The sequence below is a fragment of the Anopheles arabiensis genome, chromosome 2 (assembly GCF_016920715.1).
Source record: "Anopheles arabiensis isolate DONGOLA chromosome 2, AaraD3, whole genome shotgun sequence".
NCBI lineage: Eukaryota > Metazoa > Arthropoda > Insecta > Diptera > Culicidae > Anopheles > Anopheles arabiensis.
Window position 1 is genome coordinate 76987981 of NC_053517.1, and position 17898 is coordinate 77005878.

Sequence of the window (17898 nt, forward strand, 5' to 3'; positions counted from 1 at the left end):
ATTGCTGTGAAAGTGAACATGATTTCGGGGTTTCCGTTGTTTTGCAAATAAAAATGTAAAATTCTTCGAATCGGTAGACTACTCGAATGTCGGTAGAACTACAGATTAATCCGTTGGTCTAATCTATTGATGGGTAATCCGGAGGGAAGGCCCCAAATCACTCCGGATCATTCCGACTCAGTCCAGTTCAGTCCGGATAAGTTAGGATGGGTCTTGATGCGAGTCTGCTCAATCACGTTCCAGCGTCCACCCGACGTCTACCGAACCGAATAGTTGTGTTCTGTAAGCATGTGTGCACTCAAGTAAGGCATCAAATATGTACGATTCTGTACAACATTCTTTTTCTGTTTGCAATAATATTTACCCATTTCGGTCTGATTTAAAACCCCTTTTTCCTTGTATTTCCCGTATGCCCTCCCCTTTACATAAAGCAGTAAGGCTATTTCAATTTTTGACTTGAAAGGGAACACACTCATCCAGAATTGTGGAAACAAAAATGGATAGTCATGCTAGGAATTAGCAATTGCACCGCCAATCTATACTACTCGCCCGGACTTGACTGGACTCGACTGGATCCGTTCGGACTCAGCCAGACTCATACGGACTGATCCGGAATCATCCGGAATGATCTAGAATCGGATTCGATGAGTCTGGTGTTATTTCCGTGCACACTACACGCAGTTTAAAATAAACCATTTCTTGTCTCTTCTCTAAATTGGCGAATGTTGGAAGAATGTTCCGTTCATTATTTCTAAATAATTATGAATTTTTGCACTTATGCTACATTTTTTTAAATTTTGATGTATAAAAAGAACCATAGCGTTCTAGTGAACCGGTTCATCCATTTTTTCCCGTGAACTGAATGAACCGTACGGTTCTGGTTCATTTAGCACACCTCTAACTGTGGACTTGTGGGTGTTTTGCTGTTATTATGCTGCGTTTGTTGCAATAATTTTCTGCTCATACTTACCCCCAAAAGTACGTATTTTGTTTCATTTTGTTTTAGTTTAGATCTTTCGTAAATGAAATACACAAACACAAACAAAGGCGCTACCATATGCTGTTTAGCTGCTTTCAGTTACACAATGAACGAATTTATTGAGATTATTAAATGCTATTCAGCAAAGCTGCATCATCGCGCGCTCTTTCTCTCTCTGTTTCTCGTATAACCAGATTATTTAATATGTTTGTTTGTTTGTTTGTTTGTTTGTTTGTTGCTTTGTTTCCATTTTGCTTCACATTTGTTTTAGTAGTTTACGCGTAGTGTGATAGGTTTCTGTGTTGCGGTTTTTTTTCTTCTCTTTTCTTTTGCTATTGTTTTGCTTGCGTTTGCGTTTTCTCTCGTTTGTCTATGTGCGCATTCCTGCGCGCTCTTTTTGCTACACCCAACAAATTACCAATTTCTTCCGTTATTCCAACTGTTTTTTTGTTTTTAGCTACAGGGTTGGTTGAAGAAATGCAATAAAACCCTTCTTTCCCCTCGACAAACGACAAAGTAGTAGTAGTAGTAGTGGTTGTGTTAGTAATAGTAGTAGTAGTACTAATAGTAGTTAGGTTGCTGTTGATGGTTTCCCGCTCCGCACTGTCTGTGATGAATATATTGTTTGTCTGTTTTGGTGTGGTGTTGTGCTTTAACGCGCAGCAACCCTTTTTTGCTTCACACGGGGACTCTATCCTCTTTTTCGCATGCCTTTTTATCTCTTTCTTCAACATGACCCTCCTGTGTGTGTGTGTGTGCTCTTACCACTTAACTTTCTTTTTTAATATCCTTTTTTTGTTTTCTTCATTCCATCAACATTTCTGATTTGTTATTCGTTCTATTTGTTTTCTTTCACCTTCCTCGGTTGTTTTTTTTCTTCTTCTGTGTTTGTCGCTCTATCGCTGTTTGAATCGCTGCTCTTAACCACTAAACACCTACTTAAGTTTAGTACTAGGTTTTGTTTTGCTGTTACTTTTTCTCTGTTTTTTTCTTCTCATTTTTTTTTAAATATAGTAGATCACATTCATAGACCACATAATAAAATTATTGTATTAGTTGAATTTCCTAAAACCTCTCACCCTCACTCCCTTGCTTGCCCCATCCCAAAACAACGATCAACCCCCCTCACCCCAACATCAACTCTCTCCGTGTTCGTGCTACTCCTTTATTACACTTTAACCTCTGCTCTGCTGTCCAAGTCGCAGCTACTACTTTCGTTTCGTTACGCTACTCTCCTGCAACGGGCGGGTTGTTCTATCTTCACACTGTTGCTGTAGCTGTTTAACAACAAAACACAAAAACAAGGGCCAAATAAACACCAACTAACACAATTTCAGAACAACAGTCTAACAATCTATCCAGCTGGTTTTCGGTAGTAAAAAGGTGTCCAGATAAAAACACAAATCGGTTCTTGCCCGTACGTCCACGCCCTGCCAGTTGCAGCTGCAGCTGCACGGCGGGCGCGATTGGGAGGCCCAACGGGTGGTCGCCCAGCTTAAGCTACGAATATATGTCTATGGCCACACACTCACACACACAAACAGAACGCACACGCTCACACAGTGCGACGATGGTGTTGCTGTGTTGATGTGAGCGAAGAGTGTGGGTTTTAAAAATATGTTATTCGCACATGTATATGTATGTATATGTATATATATATGTATATAATATGTATGTATATTTTTAAGGTAATAATCAAAGGTACACATACTACCCCCGGTTTTATTTTCTTTAAACATCAACGTTTTGCCATTTGCGTTACTATTTTAAATTCAGAACATTTTCAACTTAAAAACCACCGCCAGTTTCTCCGTGCTTTTCTCTCTCTTTCTCTCTCTCTCTTTCTATCTTTGTTTGTCGTTTTGTCTTTACAACTGTCTGTCTGTGTCTGTGTGTGTGTGTTTTATTTCTTGTAGAACTTTTCTTAAACAGTTTTTGCATTGATAATGTTGTCTCTGATTTTACAACATTGATCCAAGATTTAACAACTCAACAACAACACTGCTACTACTATCGCCTGTTTTCCTCTATTTTTATTTTCTTGTTTTCTTTTTTGGACGATGGATGACGTGTGTTTTTAAGACGACGGATCGTTTATTATTAATTAATTATTTATTTGTTTGTTTGTTTCTTGATTTGCTTGTTTTGCCCGTTCTCCACATGCGTGTGCAGCGCAAAAGAAAAAAAAACGTACTAAATCTAGTTAGCGACGCGAATCTAAAAAACACATTTCCCACTGCTACTGCGATTGCAACTGACCGCGAACACCATCGAGAGAGAGATAGAGATTTCAACAGGGAGATGGAAGAGAGAGAGAGCGATTAACTTGCTATTTGTTGTATTTGCTTGCTTTGCATGTTTGTTGATTTATTTTTTTTATTTTTTCGTTTTACGATTTTTGTTCAATTTTGTACCGTTTGTGTGTGTGAGTGTTTTGCATGTGTTTGTTGCTTTGCTTTTGCCCATTTACAGAGAAGTATGTTCAGATTCGTTTGTTTATTTGTTTTTTTTTTGTTTTGTTTAATCTATTATCAGCCAATTTTAAACACACACACATCGAGCAAAAGGGCTGACAGCAGTGATGATCACAGAGAAAAGTCGGCGTTTGCACGTGGGAAAGTGTGGCGGCGGGAGCATGCGGTAAAGAGGGTTATAGCTCCACGTGGTCGCTTACGCGGTACAGTTGCGCATAAAAGAGAGAGAGAGAGAGAGACAGTGGCGGGTCGTGTACACTATACTAAAGTCAGCATGTTTTATGTATGCCGCCTCTAGGAACTGAATGCTCCGCTGGCCGCGGGCCCGGATGATTGCACTAAATTGCACTCGTGTGGCAAAGCGCACACGGAAACAGGATATATGTGGAGAGTACGACAGAGATTAACATTCGCTCGTTTAGAAACATCCCTATTACATTATGGTTCCGCACAGAGCTAGCGCTTGGCTTGATATGAATGGAATGCAGAACAGAGAAATACACAGGAAAACGATAAACAAAAAAACAAACAATGACGAGAGAGACTGAGAGTGGACAGTTACTATCTATGTTTGCATGTGTCCTTAAAGTCTTTGTTGCCTTTTTATAGTAATCGTTGGAATTGGAATGTTAGTAGTAGCAGTAGTAGCAGTAGTAGTAGTGGTAGTAGTAGCGTTCCCTTTGATTTTTACTTTCTCTTTACATTTCTTTGCGCCATTGCGCACTACAATGGGGGGGAGGGGAAATGGAACATAAAATTGTATATAAAAAAGCTCTATATTCTCTCTGCCCTACGCTCGTTTTACGCCTTTTTAAGTCTTTCGTTTTGTTTTTAAATATTTTTTTTCTTTTCTTTTCTTGTTGTATGTAATGATTTTTTCTTGTTTTTTTTTTGTTTTCACCTCTCACACACACACATACCCAGAAGCTAACACGCACTGTACAAAGGAATTCTTCATAACATTACACATACACGCACACACATACACATGCACACATGCACACTTTACAATACACGTTCGCCTTCAAGCGTTAAAAGTTGCTGGTACAAATCAGATTCAAATTGCTTTAAATTAATCCGAATGCGATCTGTCTCCCTTTACAGCTGCTTCTCTTAGTACAGTACATCTCGTTAGAATGTTTGTGTGCTTTGTGTGTTTGTTTGTTTGTTGCTTTTGCTAATGCTTTTTTGTCTATTCTAGTGATTTGTTTTGTCCGACATCAAATCAATCCAATCAAAACTGATACCCATCTATTTTAGTGCGATAATTTTAATTTTGTTTTATCGACAGGTTTTTTGTTTTACTCCATCCCTTTTCTTTTGTTGCTGTCGTATTCTATGTACTGAAAAGCATGTTATTGCGCTTCTCTGCGTTAAGCCCTATGGATAATGGTTCGCCGTATGTGCACAGCGGTAACATTCTTCCTCGGTCCGGCGTCAACTGCACAAACATTGGTACGGCAACGATTTTGTACGTGTGTTGGCGCCACCCCGTACACTTAAAATATTTGCAAACAGGCCGGTAACGCGGTGCTACGATTTTTTCTTCTTCTTTTTTTTTTGCAAATGTTAAACAATGATGCGCCTTTTTTGATGTCGATTTTGTCGGTTTACCAAACATTTTCCTGCTGCTACTTCAGCTTTTCCTTCCCACGTGGGGGTTTTCCCAGGGTTGGTGGTTTATCACGCGCGCAAATGTTCTCAACTCAACTCTAGACCGACGGTTTAACTTAAGGTCTAAGCCGGGTTAAGCCTTACAATGTTTGTTTGTGTTTGTTTATTCTTCGTACATTACGCTTTTAACAACTACTAGGAGAAGCACACCATACCGTGTTTTGGGGCGTGTGCGCGAGAACTATTGCGATTCATTCATCCGTAACAACAAGAAGAAATAAGACAATAAACTAACGCAAACGTGACCCATAAGCTGGCCACACATTATTGGGAGCTTCAAAAAATCCCTTTGCTTTCACCTCCTAATGCCAGCTAACCTGCGTTATATTGCACCTCAGCCACTAAGGGTAGAGGCTAGCCGATCAGATCGTTGTTGTTGATGGAAAGTATGCGTGTTTGCTTATCAACAGAATAAAAACTAACGCAAAAAAGTACTTAAGATCACAAACTGAATCGGTGTAAAAAAGGTGGATCAAGGTACGGGAAGGGGAGAGAGATTTCATCGCGTTTATCGTCATGTGCATGATATGGATTCGTTCGTTAAGTGGTTTGTTGGGACGCTGCCTCGATCGTTTGTCCCGTCCAGCAAAGATCACACGTTTACACGTTAGGGAGAGTTGGTTGTTTGGAGAGATTCAAAATATCGTTTAGACGAACAAACGTCTAAAAAAACTATAACAACATGAGAGCGAGAGCCAGGGAATGATTAAAACACCCGTGTGTGTTCTAATTGGTTAATATCTTGCTCTGTACGCCCCAAACAAGACTCGTTCACTGCCGGTGCTGCTGGTTGGTTGTTTGATTGATAAGTGTTGTTTGTTTGCTTTACTTTAAAACCTAGACTATTTTAAAAGAGGCTTGTCATTTTATGCAATCGTTGATCGTGTTTTCGCACAGCTATTCGGCACGGTTTTCAGCGTGCTTTAGCTCGCTACAATCTTGTTTCAAGCAACGCAACAACATTCAACGCTATCAAATTGTGACCCCAAAAGTCACCCCGAAGTTCGCCAGCAACTGGAGAGGTACACACATTGTGAAAAGGAAATATTTGCTAAACAACAAAAAGCTGCAAGACGGAAAACACAACAAATTAAGCTGTAAATTATACGGTAATTGCAACCAGTTAGCGCCTTGGCGCTAGGGGACGGTTTCTAACACAACATTACACACGCTTCTTTTTTTTGAACAGGCAGAGATTCGATCGTCTTCATATCTGGACACGCTAACACAGCAACGCTTAACCCATTTTGCACGTTACCGTTAATGGGTCGCACAAACGGCTGCACTTATTATTAGAAGGAATGGATTCGATGTCACAAACAGGGCAAAAACGGTCTTCCAACACGAGTTTATAAAAAGCATGTACGTGTATCTTTCCTCGCCCGTCGTCTATTAGATTAAGCTCATATCGCTCGCTTATCCGCACAGATTTGAATTCCAATAAACAGGTGTTAGCAAACGCGCACTGGAACGAATAACTAGATAAACAAATGCCCCCAACAAAAAATGCATTACAAGCAAACGAAGAAGAATGTTTAAGTATTGTTGGAATAAGAGAAGTACATCGCGCAACGGCGGCCTGTGGGTCTAGTGTGAATTATGGTTTAAATGTTCACTTTCCAATAAGAATACGATGCCCGCCGGTGTGCATGTTTAAGTATAAGTACCTAAGCGACAGTGGCTTTAAAATTGTTAATATCATTGCACTTAAGACATTCTAAAACGATCCCTTTATCGGTTTATGAACACATCGTACAGAACGAACGCGTTGCCGTATTTGGCCATTTTTAAACCATCCATTTTCTGCTCCTGTGGTTAACGATTATGAAATCGACATTAATTAGCTATCACTGTGATGTGGTAAAGTTTGAAAAAAAAAAAAATAGTTTGTGTTAAAACCTAAACAAAATATATCGCGCAAACATACACTGCTAATATTCACGTTCATCACTTGAGCAACTGTTACGTGATGTTCGGTAAAGCTCGCGCGCATTGCGCATTGCCCGTTAGGTTCGTGGTCTACAGTTAACGTCGGTAGGATGTTCTTCGGGGGCGGGTGAATGTTTTGGTTGTACCAAACCAGTACCAGTGTGTCCCTTTAATCGGTCGGTGGAATTGGCCGTAGCCGTTATGAGAAATATCTCCGTTGAGCTTTTGCAGTGTGACGATTGCAGGCTGTTTAAACATTGTTATACCTTTTCCCTGGCCTGTGGTTTAAGCTTGCCTACACTGTCTTGTGTCTTAAGTATCATTTTTCAGTTTGCACCGTCCAGTACAATAGTAGCGTAAGAGATATCGTCAGAGAAACATTGGTTATGGGTTTTAAAAATAAAAAGAAAGAGAATGGAAACAGTTATCATTATAAACAAAAAAGTATAAACGCTTCACTGCTAGAACGAGAACAAACGAGAACTTTAACAACATCGTACAACAAACATAAAAAAGAGTATCAAGTACAGCTACTACTACAAACAGAAACGGAAACAAACAGATATATCTGCGGACAGAGGCCTGCAATCACACACGGACACACACACATACGTTCCCTCCTCTCTTGCCCTTTCCCTATAAACTACTAGGTGCGCTCCGCTCCTACCGTGTGTGTGTTTTTGTCGTGTTTCCATTTAAGCTAAGTAGAGTTTGTGTTTGTTTTTTGACACGACCAACCAGCCAACTAGTTATTACTTACTGCCCGACGCAGCAGTAGTAGCAGTGTCCGCTTGTCCATCCCCACTCGTCTCGTTGCCGGCACCACCACCACCCGCCGACGAGGTGCCATCCGCCGCCACATTGCTTATCCGGGAGGAGCTGCGGCCGTACGCGGTGCCGCTGCCGCCGCTGCTCAGCGCCATCCGCTGCATCTGCCGGATGACGGTGGCCGCGTGGTACGCCTGCTTCCAGCGCGACTTGGCAAAGTTCTTCTTCAGCTGCTCGGACACGGTACCGTGGATGTTCTTGCTGCTGGCCGCGTTGCCCGAGATCCACGGGTGCGCTAGCGCCTGCTTGCACGTGAACCGCCGCTCCACGTTCACGCACATCAGGTTGCGTATGAAGTCTTTCGCCGAGTCGCTAATCTCGTCCCAGTACGGCGAGTCGAACTCGAACTCGCCCTTCAGTATCTGCGCGAACAGGTTCGCATCGTTCTCGTCGTAGAACGGCGGGTAGCCGCACAGCAGTATGTACGAGATGACGCCTATGCTCCACACGTCCACCGCCTTGCCGTACGGTTTCTGGGCGAGCACCTCGGGCGCGACGTACCCGGGCGTACCGCACGCCGTCGCCATGAAGCCCGAATCCTCCATCTTGGACAGGCCGAAGTCGCTGATCATGATTTTGCTGTCCTCGGCCGCACTGTAGTAGAGCAGATTCTCCGGCTTCAGGTCCCGGTGCACGACGCCCTGCTCGTGCATGTAGTCGACCGCTTCCAGCACCTGCCGGATCAGGTTCGACGCGTCCCGCTCGGTGTACGAGCCCTTCTCGACGATCCGGTCGAACAGTTCGCCCCCGGTCACCAGCTCCATGATTAAGTACACCTTCGACTTGTCCTCGAACGTTTCCAGCAGCTGCACGATGTTGGGATGGGCGAAGCGCGGCCCCCCGATCGGCGGTGCCGCCGTCTGCACCCCGCTGCCGTCGCTGCGCCGCGCACTGAACCGCTTCAGCACGCGGATTTCGTTCTCGAGCGAGTCCTCCTTGCCCTTCAGCGCCTTCTTGTCGATGATCTTGACCGCGTACTGCTGGGCCGTCTCCCGGTGCTCGCACAGCCGCACCTCGGAGAACGCGCCCGTCCCGAGCAGCTCCTTGATGACGTACTTGTCGTCGATGCTCGGCAGCTTGTCGCACCCATCCTTCACGTCCTTGCGTATCTTTTTGCCCGAATCTTTCTTCCCAAACAGTGGCATGGTGTGGCTCCCTCCCCCTCGGGAGTGTGTGAGAGAGAGAGAGAGTGAGAAGGCAGTTAGAGAGAGATAAGAGAGCGAATCTTCCTTTTGTATTCTGCCGCGTCCTTCCGCCTTATTATTGCTCGCAGGCGTCCACACAATACAGTCCTTTGAAGCTTGGCACAGCGTTTGTTCCCTCTCCCTCCCCTTCTCGGTCTCGTCCTTTTGTGGAATAATAGGCGCCTCGGTCGTCTCCGCCTTTTCAACTCTTATTCCGCTGCGCCAATCCGTTTCGCGCTGTGCTGGGCCGCCGTGCAGTAACGTTGTCCTTCACAGGCGACAGGCGGGCAGGCTGACTGTCCTTCCCGAAAACACAAGTCACAATCAGCTTTGTCTCTGTGGCCGCCTCCCCGTTTCACCACTACGGCTACTACTATCTTTCGTACTACCGGGATTCTACAGGAACCAGGAACGCACACACACTATCAGACACTTCTTCCGTGCGTTTCCTCTCTACTCCTCACTACACACTACAGACGGCACGGTGAGAATCGTGGCAAATGCGGCGCCGCGGCACCATCGAGCTATTGTTTTTTCTTCTTTTTTGTTCCTTTCCGTTACGGACACAGGTCCACTGCCGAATGGTCCCCGCTCGGTGCCGAACGGTTTTGCCCCTCGTGTTGCTTTCTTCGCAAATGCGGGGAGATAGTGCCGCTCTTGTGGCGATTGTGGCGATTCGGTTTTAACAACACAAAACAGTAAAACCTGGACAGAAATGATGCAAACGGCCGGCACGCTTATCTCGCCCCTCTCGTACGGAGGCAGCAGCACATGTGTGTGTGGTGTGGTATGTGTGGCGGGCTACACCGTGGGGCGGCTGCTAGTAGTTTGTAGGGCCTTCATGTGCGTGTTGTTTTTCCCGCCACCCCGCTGCTGTTCCTCTACCCCAATACACTACACCACATACGGAACACAGAGGACACACATACAAAACGCGCGCACATGTACGTAGGTAAGTAGGTTCTACTACCAAAAGCACGGGACAGAGTGACGTTGGCCGTTAGACGTGAAGATGGACACACAGAACCGGACACACAGACACACACACACACAACACTGTTCGTTCCTTTCTTAGTGCAACAGGCGCAACATTGTCACTGGCCTCGGATTACGTGGTGTGTCGTTTGTTGCTGCTGTTGCTGCTACGTGTATTTGCGCCTGCCCCGATTGCTGCAACGAGAAGGAAAGAAGGAAAACCCATAATGAATAAATTAGTTGTGTATTGGGCCGTAGTATGCAGCGTAACTGCCACTGGAAGAAATAAATCCCGTGTCCCTTTCCCCCATTGCTCCATTACTCCATTACTGGACAACAAATAAAATCAACAGGTTGATAGGCATCATTCCCTTCCACGACACCACCCCAATTACTATTTAGCGCGCGTCCTTCATATCTACACCCTTCCTCACACTCCTCCTCCTCCGGGTTAATCGGTCACGTATTTGGTGGTGCTGTTGCAGTTGGTGGTCGACATCGGGCGATAGAACGGGAGAAGCACACAGGTCCTTGTGGCCCCTTTTATGTCGCACAAACACACACAATCTCCAATGCGTTGTTGTGGTTGCTTCCGACACTTTGAGGAGCACACTTACTAGCACAGCCCGGAAAACTGTCATTTCGTTTCGTACTTGTACTCTCATATGTACAGGGCAACCAAAAAAAAAGTGGGAAAAATTGAATACTCATGGTTACAACGGCCGACACCAAAACACGTGTTCGAAGCATCTATACCGGACTGCGCGAACGTTTAGCAAACGCGGCGGCGACGACAACATTGACGTTGCGTGTGTATGGGGATGATGGTGTGACCCCTGTCCACCCGGGGTGGCATCGAATTCGCCCGGATGATTACACCGGGGGCCGATGATGTTGTTTGGTTGGCTTGATGCGCACCAATACCATCCCCCATCGTCGCCGCCCTAACCCGCTCGATGTTACACACGGAACGTGATCGCTGCCAAGATTAAAACCATCTCATAAACAATTTCACCACACACATATGCACACACACACACACACTATCGCGTCCTTCACACCCTTCACGGAGAGGAGACGGGGTGCTGCTGGGGGAGCTGGAGAATGGGTGAATGGGTGTTTTTGGCGTTTTGCTTCTTTTTGGGTGGGGGGGGGGGGGTGATGCGCATTCCTCCTCGTTGGCCCTATTAATCTCTGATCCCACCCCGCCTTTGATGAACCCCGTTCGACTGACGTCATCGTAAAAAAGAACGGGTGGATAGACACACACACACACACACATCGCACGCACGCACGGGTCGCAGTGCCCCCATCTTAGCAGCGGATTCGTGGAGCAACCCGTGGAGCCAGCAGCCGCAGCACAGCCTACTCCTGCAATTCTCTGCCGGGAGAAGCGCAGCCAACGGCCGGGTCGGTCGTCGTCTTGCCCGTCGCTCTGGCAGAGAGTTGTGTGGTGAACGTCCCCCCCCCCCTTCCACCCCGTATCGAGCCATATCGAGCACAATGCCAACAAGAAAAGGGGGAGCAGTCGCAGCAGCAGCAGCAGCAGCAGGCTCTAAAACGAATCCAGCGAAACGGACGGTACTATAACTTTCAATTTACCATAAGGTCAAACTCCCCTGGCTTCATGCCCATCAGTACCGTCCGGCCCTGGCCCGCCACCACCATCGACTGCGCGTGTTCCCTTCCTTTGCCAGCGATAGGACACGCGCAAAAAAAAACCCACCAACACACAAACACAGAGTCACACAAATTCGCACAGCATAGCATAGCTTCTCTGGCTGCTTTTTTTGTGTGCTGCCCTTTTTGCCCCTTCTGCAGACGCTTCCGAGCTTACCACAGTCACTGTTCTGTGTGTGTGTGCGTGTGTGTCTGTGAGTGTGTGTGCTTCGTGAAGATAATCAATAATTTGGTTTAAAAACACCACAATTTCCACACTTTCTTGGACACTCACACACATCCATGCACACAGGCACACAGGTGGAGCACACGCATAACATTAAATTTAGACGGGGCTGCAAGGAAGGCACAACGGGGCCGTGACGGACCCTTCGCTGCTGGTGCTTTTCCGCATTGACCTCAACCCAAACGGGGCACGGCGACGGTTTCCTTCAGGGGTGTTGGGGGCTGATCTCGGTGGTGGTGGGCGGTTTTCTATCGGCCAATAAAAAACCCATCAACGCGCTATCACCCACCTTCATCGCTCGCAAAACACAGTGTGTGTGTGTGTGTGTCTGTGTGTTGTTAAAAGCGCACGTTCCTGTCGTATATGAATTACACGAGAGAGACCCCCCATTTGACATACCTATCAGCAGGAGGAGACGGCCGAAAGGTGCTGTTGCTGCTGTTGCTGCTGTTGTTGCTACTGACTACTCTTGGCACGCGTTCGCCTTGCACGGATGTTCCACGTACTCTTGCCGTATGCAGGAGCTGCTGCTGCTGCTGCTGCTGCTCGCGGATGAATAGTGTAGCGAAAACAAAAACACATCAAAACACTTTTTCTGTCCACACTCACACACGCACACAGGGGTACATGCGAGAACACCTTCTAGGTTCAATGTTTTATTCTGCGCCAGCAGACCAAAAATGCAATCGGCAGCACACGCGGTTGTAATAAGTGACCGCTGGACCAACACCAACTGTGTGCGGGGGCTATTAGGCTGTTATTTCACCTCCCCGCGTGCAAATAATGCGTTTTTTGCGTGCGGAGGAGTTTCTCTTGTTGCTTGTGTGTGTGTAGTTTTTTTCCTTGCTGCTGGTTGATTTTGCATGAACAACGACTGGTGTTGGGCAAGGTTGCTAGACAAATGTCAGTTTGTTTCGAAGTCGCACGGTGACAGCACACCGAGATAACTAAACAGATCGTGTGACATCGGTGTCGGTGCAACGCGAAAAAGATATCAAATGATTTAGAAAAATTGTTCTGGTGATAAAACACGCAAAACAAAAAGGATGTCGGAAGATACACGCAGGCAGTTGTCAAACAATTTCAAGGAAAAATATTTGACTGACTGTAAGATCTTACCTTTTGTATGAACCTCAGTCAGAAATGACAAGCGAACTGTGAGACGACTGTGGACATAGAACAGCATAAACATTCAATGGTAACAAGAAAAGAAATTGCTGCGCATTATTCATTGCAAATCAAGTTTTTCGCTGAAATTTCAAAACACAACTACTTCTCTTCAGCAGGAGCAACCGTGTGTAACAACACTGCGTGTTTTGCCGTACTAAATCAACAAATCATCACCAAAACAACAAAACAATACAATTCAATTCAACAGCGTGTGCTGCAAAGGGCTATAAATAGAACAACATCGCCCTTTGAGGAAAGCATTAGAAGAAGGAAAGAATTCATCCAAAAGGAACTTTTTCACAGCGTACTGGGATGACCACAAGGACGATGGATACATTCCATGCGACCAAACACATCCCCGATGAGGCTGAGAAAAGCAAAAAGGTGAAGATGCCAACGACACATGGTTTTCCCAAGTGGTCACCCACCTAAGTACTAGCCATGCCCGATGTTGCTTAACTTCGGTGATCGGACGAGAACCGGTGTTTTCAACATGGTATGGTCGTTGACAACCATGCCCGCCGCTAACACGCAACATAAACCAACGTCACACCGCCGTCTAACGTTCAAATCGAGTGTGGAATTCATCTTTTCTGCAGCCTCCACAAGTCACAGGGCTCAAGCTACAGTGCTTTTTACACAATAAATTATATCTTCATGAGTGGTTGTTTGAGAAAAAGTATGTCCGACCACAGTTCCCCCACTCCAACATATGCTACGAAGGGCTATAAATAGAACAACATCGCCCTTCGAGGGAAGCGTTAGAAGGGGAACAATTCATCCAAAAGGAACTTTTTCACAGCGTACTGGGATGACCACAAGAATGATGGATACATTCCATGCGACCAAACACATCCCCGATGAGGCTGAGAAAAGCAAAAGGTGAAGATGCCAACGACACATGGTTTTCCCAAGTGGTCACCCACCTAAGTACTAGCCATGCCCGATGTTGCTTAACTTCGGTGATCGGACGAGAACCGGTGTTTTCAACATGGTATGGTCGTTGACAACCATGCCCGCCGCTAACACGCAACATAAACCAACGTCACACCGCCGTCTAACGTTCAAATCTAATGTGGAATTCATCTTTTCTGCAGCCGCCACAAGTCACGGGGCACAAGCTACAGTGCTTTTCACACAAATAAATCCACCTTCAAGAAAGGTTGTTTGAGAAAAAGTATGTTCGACCACAGTTCCCCCACTCCAACATGTGCTACGAAGGGCTATAAATAGAACAACATCGCCCTTCGAGGGAAGCGTTAGAAGAAGGAAAGAATTCATCCAAAAGGAAATTTTTCACAGCGTACTGGGATGACCACAAGGACGATGGATACATTCCATGCGACCAAACACATCCCCGATGAGGCTGAGAAAAGCAAAAAGGTGAAGATGCCAACGACACATGGTTTTCCCAAGTGGTCACCCACCTAAGTACTAGCCATGCCCGATGTTGCTTAACTTCGGTGATCGGACGAGAACCGGTGTTTTCAACATGGTATGGTCGTTGACAACCATGCCCGCCGCTAACACGCAACATAAACCAACGTCACACCGCCGTCTAACGTTCAAATCGAGTGTGGAATTCATCTTTTCTGCAGCCTCCACAAGTCACAGGGCTCAAGCTACAGTGCTTTTTACACAATAAATTATATCTTCATGAGTGGTTGTTTGAGAAAAAGTATGTCCGACCACAGTTCCCCCACTCCAACATATGCTACGAAGGGCTATAAATAGAACAACATCGCCCTTCGAGGGAAGCGTTAGAAGGGGAACAATTCATCCAAAAGGAACTTTTTCACAGCGTACTGGGATGACCACAAGAATGATGGATACATTCCATGCGACCAAACACATCCCCGATGAGGCTGAGAAAAGCAAAAAGGTGAAGATGCCAACGACACATGGTTTTCCCAAGTGGTCACCCACCTAAGTACTAGCCATGCCCGATGTTGCTTAACTTCGGTGATCGGACGAGAACCGGTGTTTTCAACATGGTATGGTCGTTGACAACCATGCCCGCCGCTAACACGCAACATAAACCAACGTCACACCGCCGTCTAACGTTCAAATCGAGTGTGGAATTCATCTTTTCTGCAGCCTCCACAAGTCACAGGGCTCAAGCTACAGTGCTTTTTACACAATAAATTATATCTTCATGAGTGGTTGTTTGAGAAAAAGTATGTCCGACCACAGTTCCCCCACTCCAACATATGCTACGAAGGGCTATAAATAGAACAACATCGCCCTTCGAGGGAAGCGTTAGAAGGGGAACAATTCATCCAAAAGGAACTTTTTCACAGCGTACTGGGATGACCACAAGAATGATGGATACATTCCATGCGACCAAACACATCCCCGATGAGGCTGAGAAAAGCAAAAGGTGAAGATGCCAACGACACATGGTTTTCCCAAGTGGTCACCCACCTAAGTACTAGCCATGCCCGATGTTGCTTAACTTCGGTGATCGGACGAGAACCGGTGTTTTCAACATGGTATGGTCGTTGACAACCATGCCCGCCGCTAACACGCAACATAAACCAACGTCACACCGCCGTCTAACGTTCAAATCTAATGTGGAATTCATCTTTTCTGCAGCCGCCACAAGTCACGGGGCACAAGCTACAGTGCTTTTCACACAAATAAATCCACCTTCAAGAAAGGTTGTTTGAGAAAAAGTATGTTCGACCACAGTTCCCCCACTCCAACATGTGCTACGAAGGGCTATAAATAGAACAACATCGCCCTTCGAGGGAAGCGTTAGAAGAAGGAAAGAATTCATCCAAAGAAATTTTTCACAGCGTACTGGGATGACCACAAGGACGATGGATACATTCCATGCGACCAAACACATCCCCGATGAGGCTGAGAAAAGCAAAAAGGTGAAGATGCCAACGACACATGGTTTTCCCAAGTGGTCACCCACCTAAGTACTAGCCATGCCCGATGTTGCTTAACTTCGGTGATCGGACGAGAACCGGTGTTTTCAACATGGTATGGTCGTTGACAACCATGCCCGCCGCTAACACGCAACATAAACCAACGTCACACCGCCGTCTAACGTTCAAATCGAGTGTGGAATTCATCTTTTCTGCAGCCTCCACAAGTCACAGGGCTCAAGCTACAGTGCTTTTTACACAATAAATTATATCTTCATGAGTGGTTGTTTGAGAAAAAGTATGTCCGACCACAGTTCCCCCACTCCAACATATGCTACGAAGGGCTATAAATAGAACAACATCGCCCTTCGAGGGAAGCGTTAGAAGGGGAACAATTCATCCAAAAGGAACTTTTTCACAGCGTACTGGGATGACCACAAGAATGATGGATACATTCCATGCGACCAAACACATCCCCGATGAGGCTGAGAAAAGCAAAAGGTGAAGATGCCAACGACACATGGTTTTCCCAAGTGGTCACCCACCTAAGTACTAGCCATGCCCGATGTTGCTTAACTTCGGTGATCGGACGAGAACCGGTGTTTTCAACATGGTATGGTCGTTGACAACCATGCCCGCCGCTAACACGCAACATAAACCAACGTCACACCGCCGTCTAACGTTCAAATCGAGTGTGGAATTCATCTTTTCTGCAGCCTCCACAAGTCACAGGGCTCAAGCTACAGTGCTTTTTACACAATAAATTATATCTTCATGAGTGGTTGTTTGAGAAAAAGTATGTCCGACCACAGTTCCCCCACTCCAACATATGCTACGAAGGGCTATAAATAGAACAACATCGCCCTTCGAGGGAAGCGTTAGAAGGGGAACAATTCATCCAAAAGGAACTTTTTCACAGCGTACTGGGATGACCACAAGAATGATGGATACATTCCATGCGACCAAACACATCCCCGATGAGGCTGAGAAAAGCAAAAAGGTGAAGATGCCAACGACACATGGTTTTCCCAAGTGGTCACCCACCTAAGTACTAGCCATGCCCGATGTTGCTTAACTTCGGTGATCGGACGAGAACCGGTGTTTTCAACATGGTATGGTCGTTGACAACCATGCCCGCCGCTAACACGCAACATAAACCAATGTCACACCGCCGTCTAACGTTCAAATCTAATGTGGAATTCATCTTTTCTGCAGCCGCCACAAGTCACAGGACACAAGCTACAGTGCTTTTCACACAATAAAACACATTTTCAATAGTGGTTGTTTGAGAAAAAGTATGTTCGACCACAGTTCCCCCACTCCAACAATATGCTACGAAGGGCTATAAATAGAACAACATCGCCCTTCGAGGGAAGCATTAGAAGAAGGAAAGAATTCATCCAAAAGGAACTTTTTCACAGCGTACTGCGATGACCACAAGGACGATGGATACATTATATGCGACCAAACACATCCCCGATGAGGCTGAGAAAAGCAAAAAGGTGAAGATGCCAACGACACATGGTTTTCCCAAGTGGTCACCCACCTAAGTACTAGCCATGCCCGATGTTGCTTAACTTCGGTGATCGGACGAGAACCGGTGTTTTCAACATGGTATGGTCGTTGACAACCATGCCCGCCGCTAACACGCAACATAAACCCACGTCACACCGCCGTCTAACGTTCAAATCGAGTGTGGAATTCATCTTTTCTGCAGCCTTCACAAGTCACAGGGCTCAAGCTACAGTGCTTTGCACACAATAAAACACATTTTCAAAAGTGATGTTTGCAGAAAAAGTATGTTCGACCACAGTTCCCCCACTCCAACATGTGCTACGAAGGGCTATAAATAGAACAACATCGCCCTTCGAGGGAAGCGTTAGAAGGAGCAACAATTCATCCA

At 45.8% G+C, this 17898-nt stretch overlaps 1 protein-coding gene and 9 non-coding genes across 10 annotated transcripts; all 10 read right to left on the reverse strand.

The window, feature by feature from the left end:
- Positions 1-1063: 1063 nt before the first annotated feature.
- LOC120896489 (calcium/calmodulin-dependent protein kinase type 1) lies at positions 1064-12853 on the reverse strand. Its single transcript, XM_040300653.1, has 2 exons — positions 12349-12853; positions 1064-10238 (listed from the first exon to the last, which is right to left on the reverse strand). The coding sequence occupies exon 2, from the start codon at positions 9027-9029 to the stop codon at positions 7809-7811; it is 1221 nt and encodes a 406-aa protein (XP_040156587.1). The 5' UTR covers positions 9030-10238; positions 12349-12853; the 3' UTR covers positions 1064-7808.
- Positions 12854-13510: 657 nt separating this feature from the next.
- On the reverse strand, positions 13511-13629 carry LOC120898902. Its single transcript, XR_005738711.1, has one exon. It is a non-coding gene; the product is annotated as a 5S ribosomal RNA (ribosomal RNA).
- A 379-nt stretch (positions 13630-14008) lies between these two features.
- Positions 14009-14127, reverse strand: LOC120899016. Its single transcript, XR_005738823.1, has one exon. It is a non-coding gene; the product is annotated as a 5S ribosomal RNA (ribosomal RNA).
- A 382-nt stretch (positions 14128-14509) lies between these two features.
- LOC120899128 lies at positions 14510-14628 on the reverse strand. Its single transcript, XR_005738934.1, has one exon. It is a non-coding gene; the product is annotated as a 5S ribosomal RNA (ribosomal RNA).
- Positions 14629-15008: 380 nt separating this feature from the next.
- LOC120899239 lies at positions 15009-15127 on the reverse strand. The gene has a single exon (XR_005739042.1). It is a non-coding gene; the product is annotated as a 5S ribosomal RNA (ribosomal RNA).
- Positions 15128-15506: 379 nt separating this feature from the next.
- Positions 15507-15625, reverse strand: LOC120899256. The gene has a single exon (XR_005739059.1). It is a non-coding gene; the product is annotated as a 5S ribosomal RNA (ribosomal RNA).
- A 380-nt stretch (positions 15626-16005) lies between these two features.
- Positions 16006-16124, reverse strand: LOC120898908. The gene has a single exon (XR_005738717.1). It is a non-coding gene; the product is annotated as a 5S ribosomal RNA (ribosomal RNA).
- A 379-nt stretch (positions 16125-16503) lies between these two features.
- On the reverse strand, positions 16504-16622 carry LOC120898919. Its single transcript, XR_005738728.1, has one exon. It is a non-coding gene; the product is annotated as a 5S ribosomal RNA (ribosomal RNA).
- A 380-nt stretch (positions 16623-17002) lies between these two features.
- LOC120898931 lies at positions 17003-17121 on the reverse strand. The gene has a single exon (XR_005738739.1). It is a non-coding gene; the product is annotated as a 5S ribosomal RNA (ribosomal RNA).
- A 383-nt stretch (positions 17122-17504) lies between these two features.
- Positions 17505-17623, reverse strand: LOC120898942. The gene has a single exon (XR_005738751.1). It is a non-coding gene; the product is annotated as a 5S ribosomal RNA (ribosomal RNA).
- Between the last annotated feature and the right edge of the window lie 275 nt (positions 17624-17898).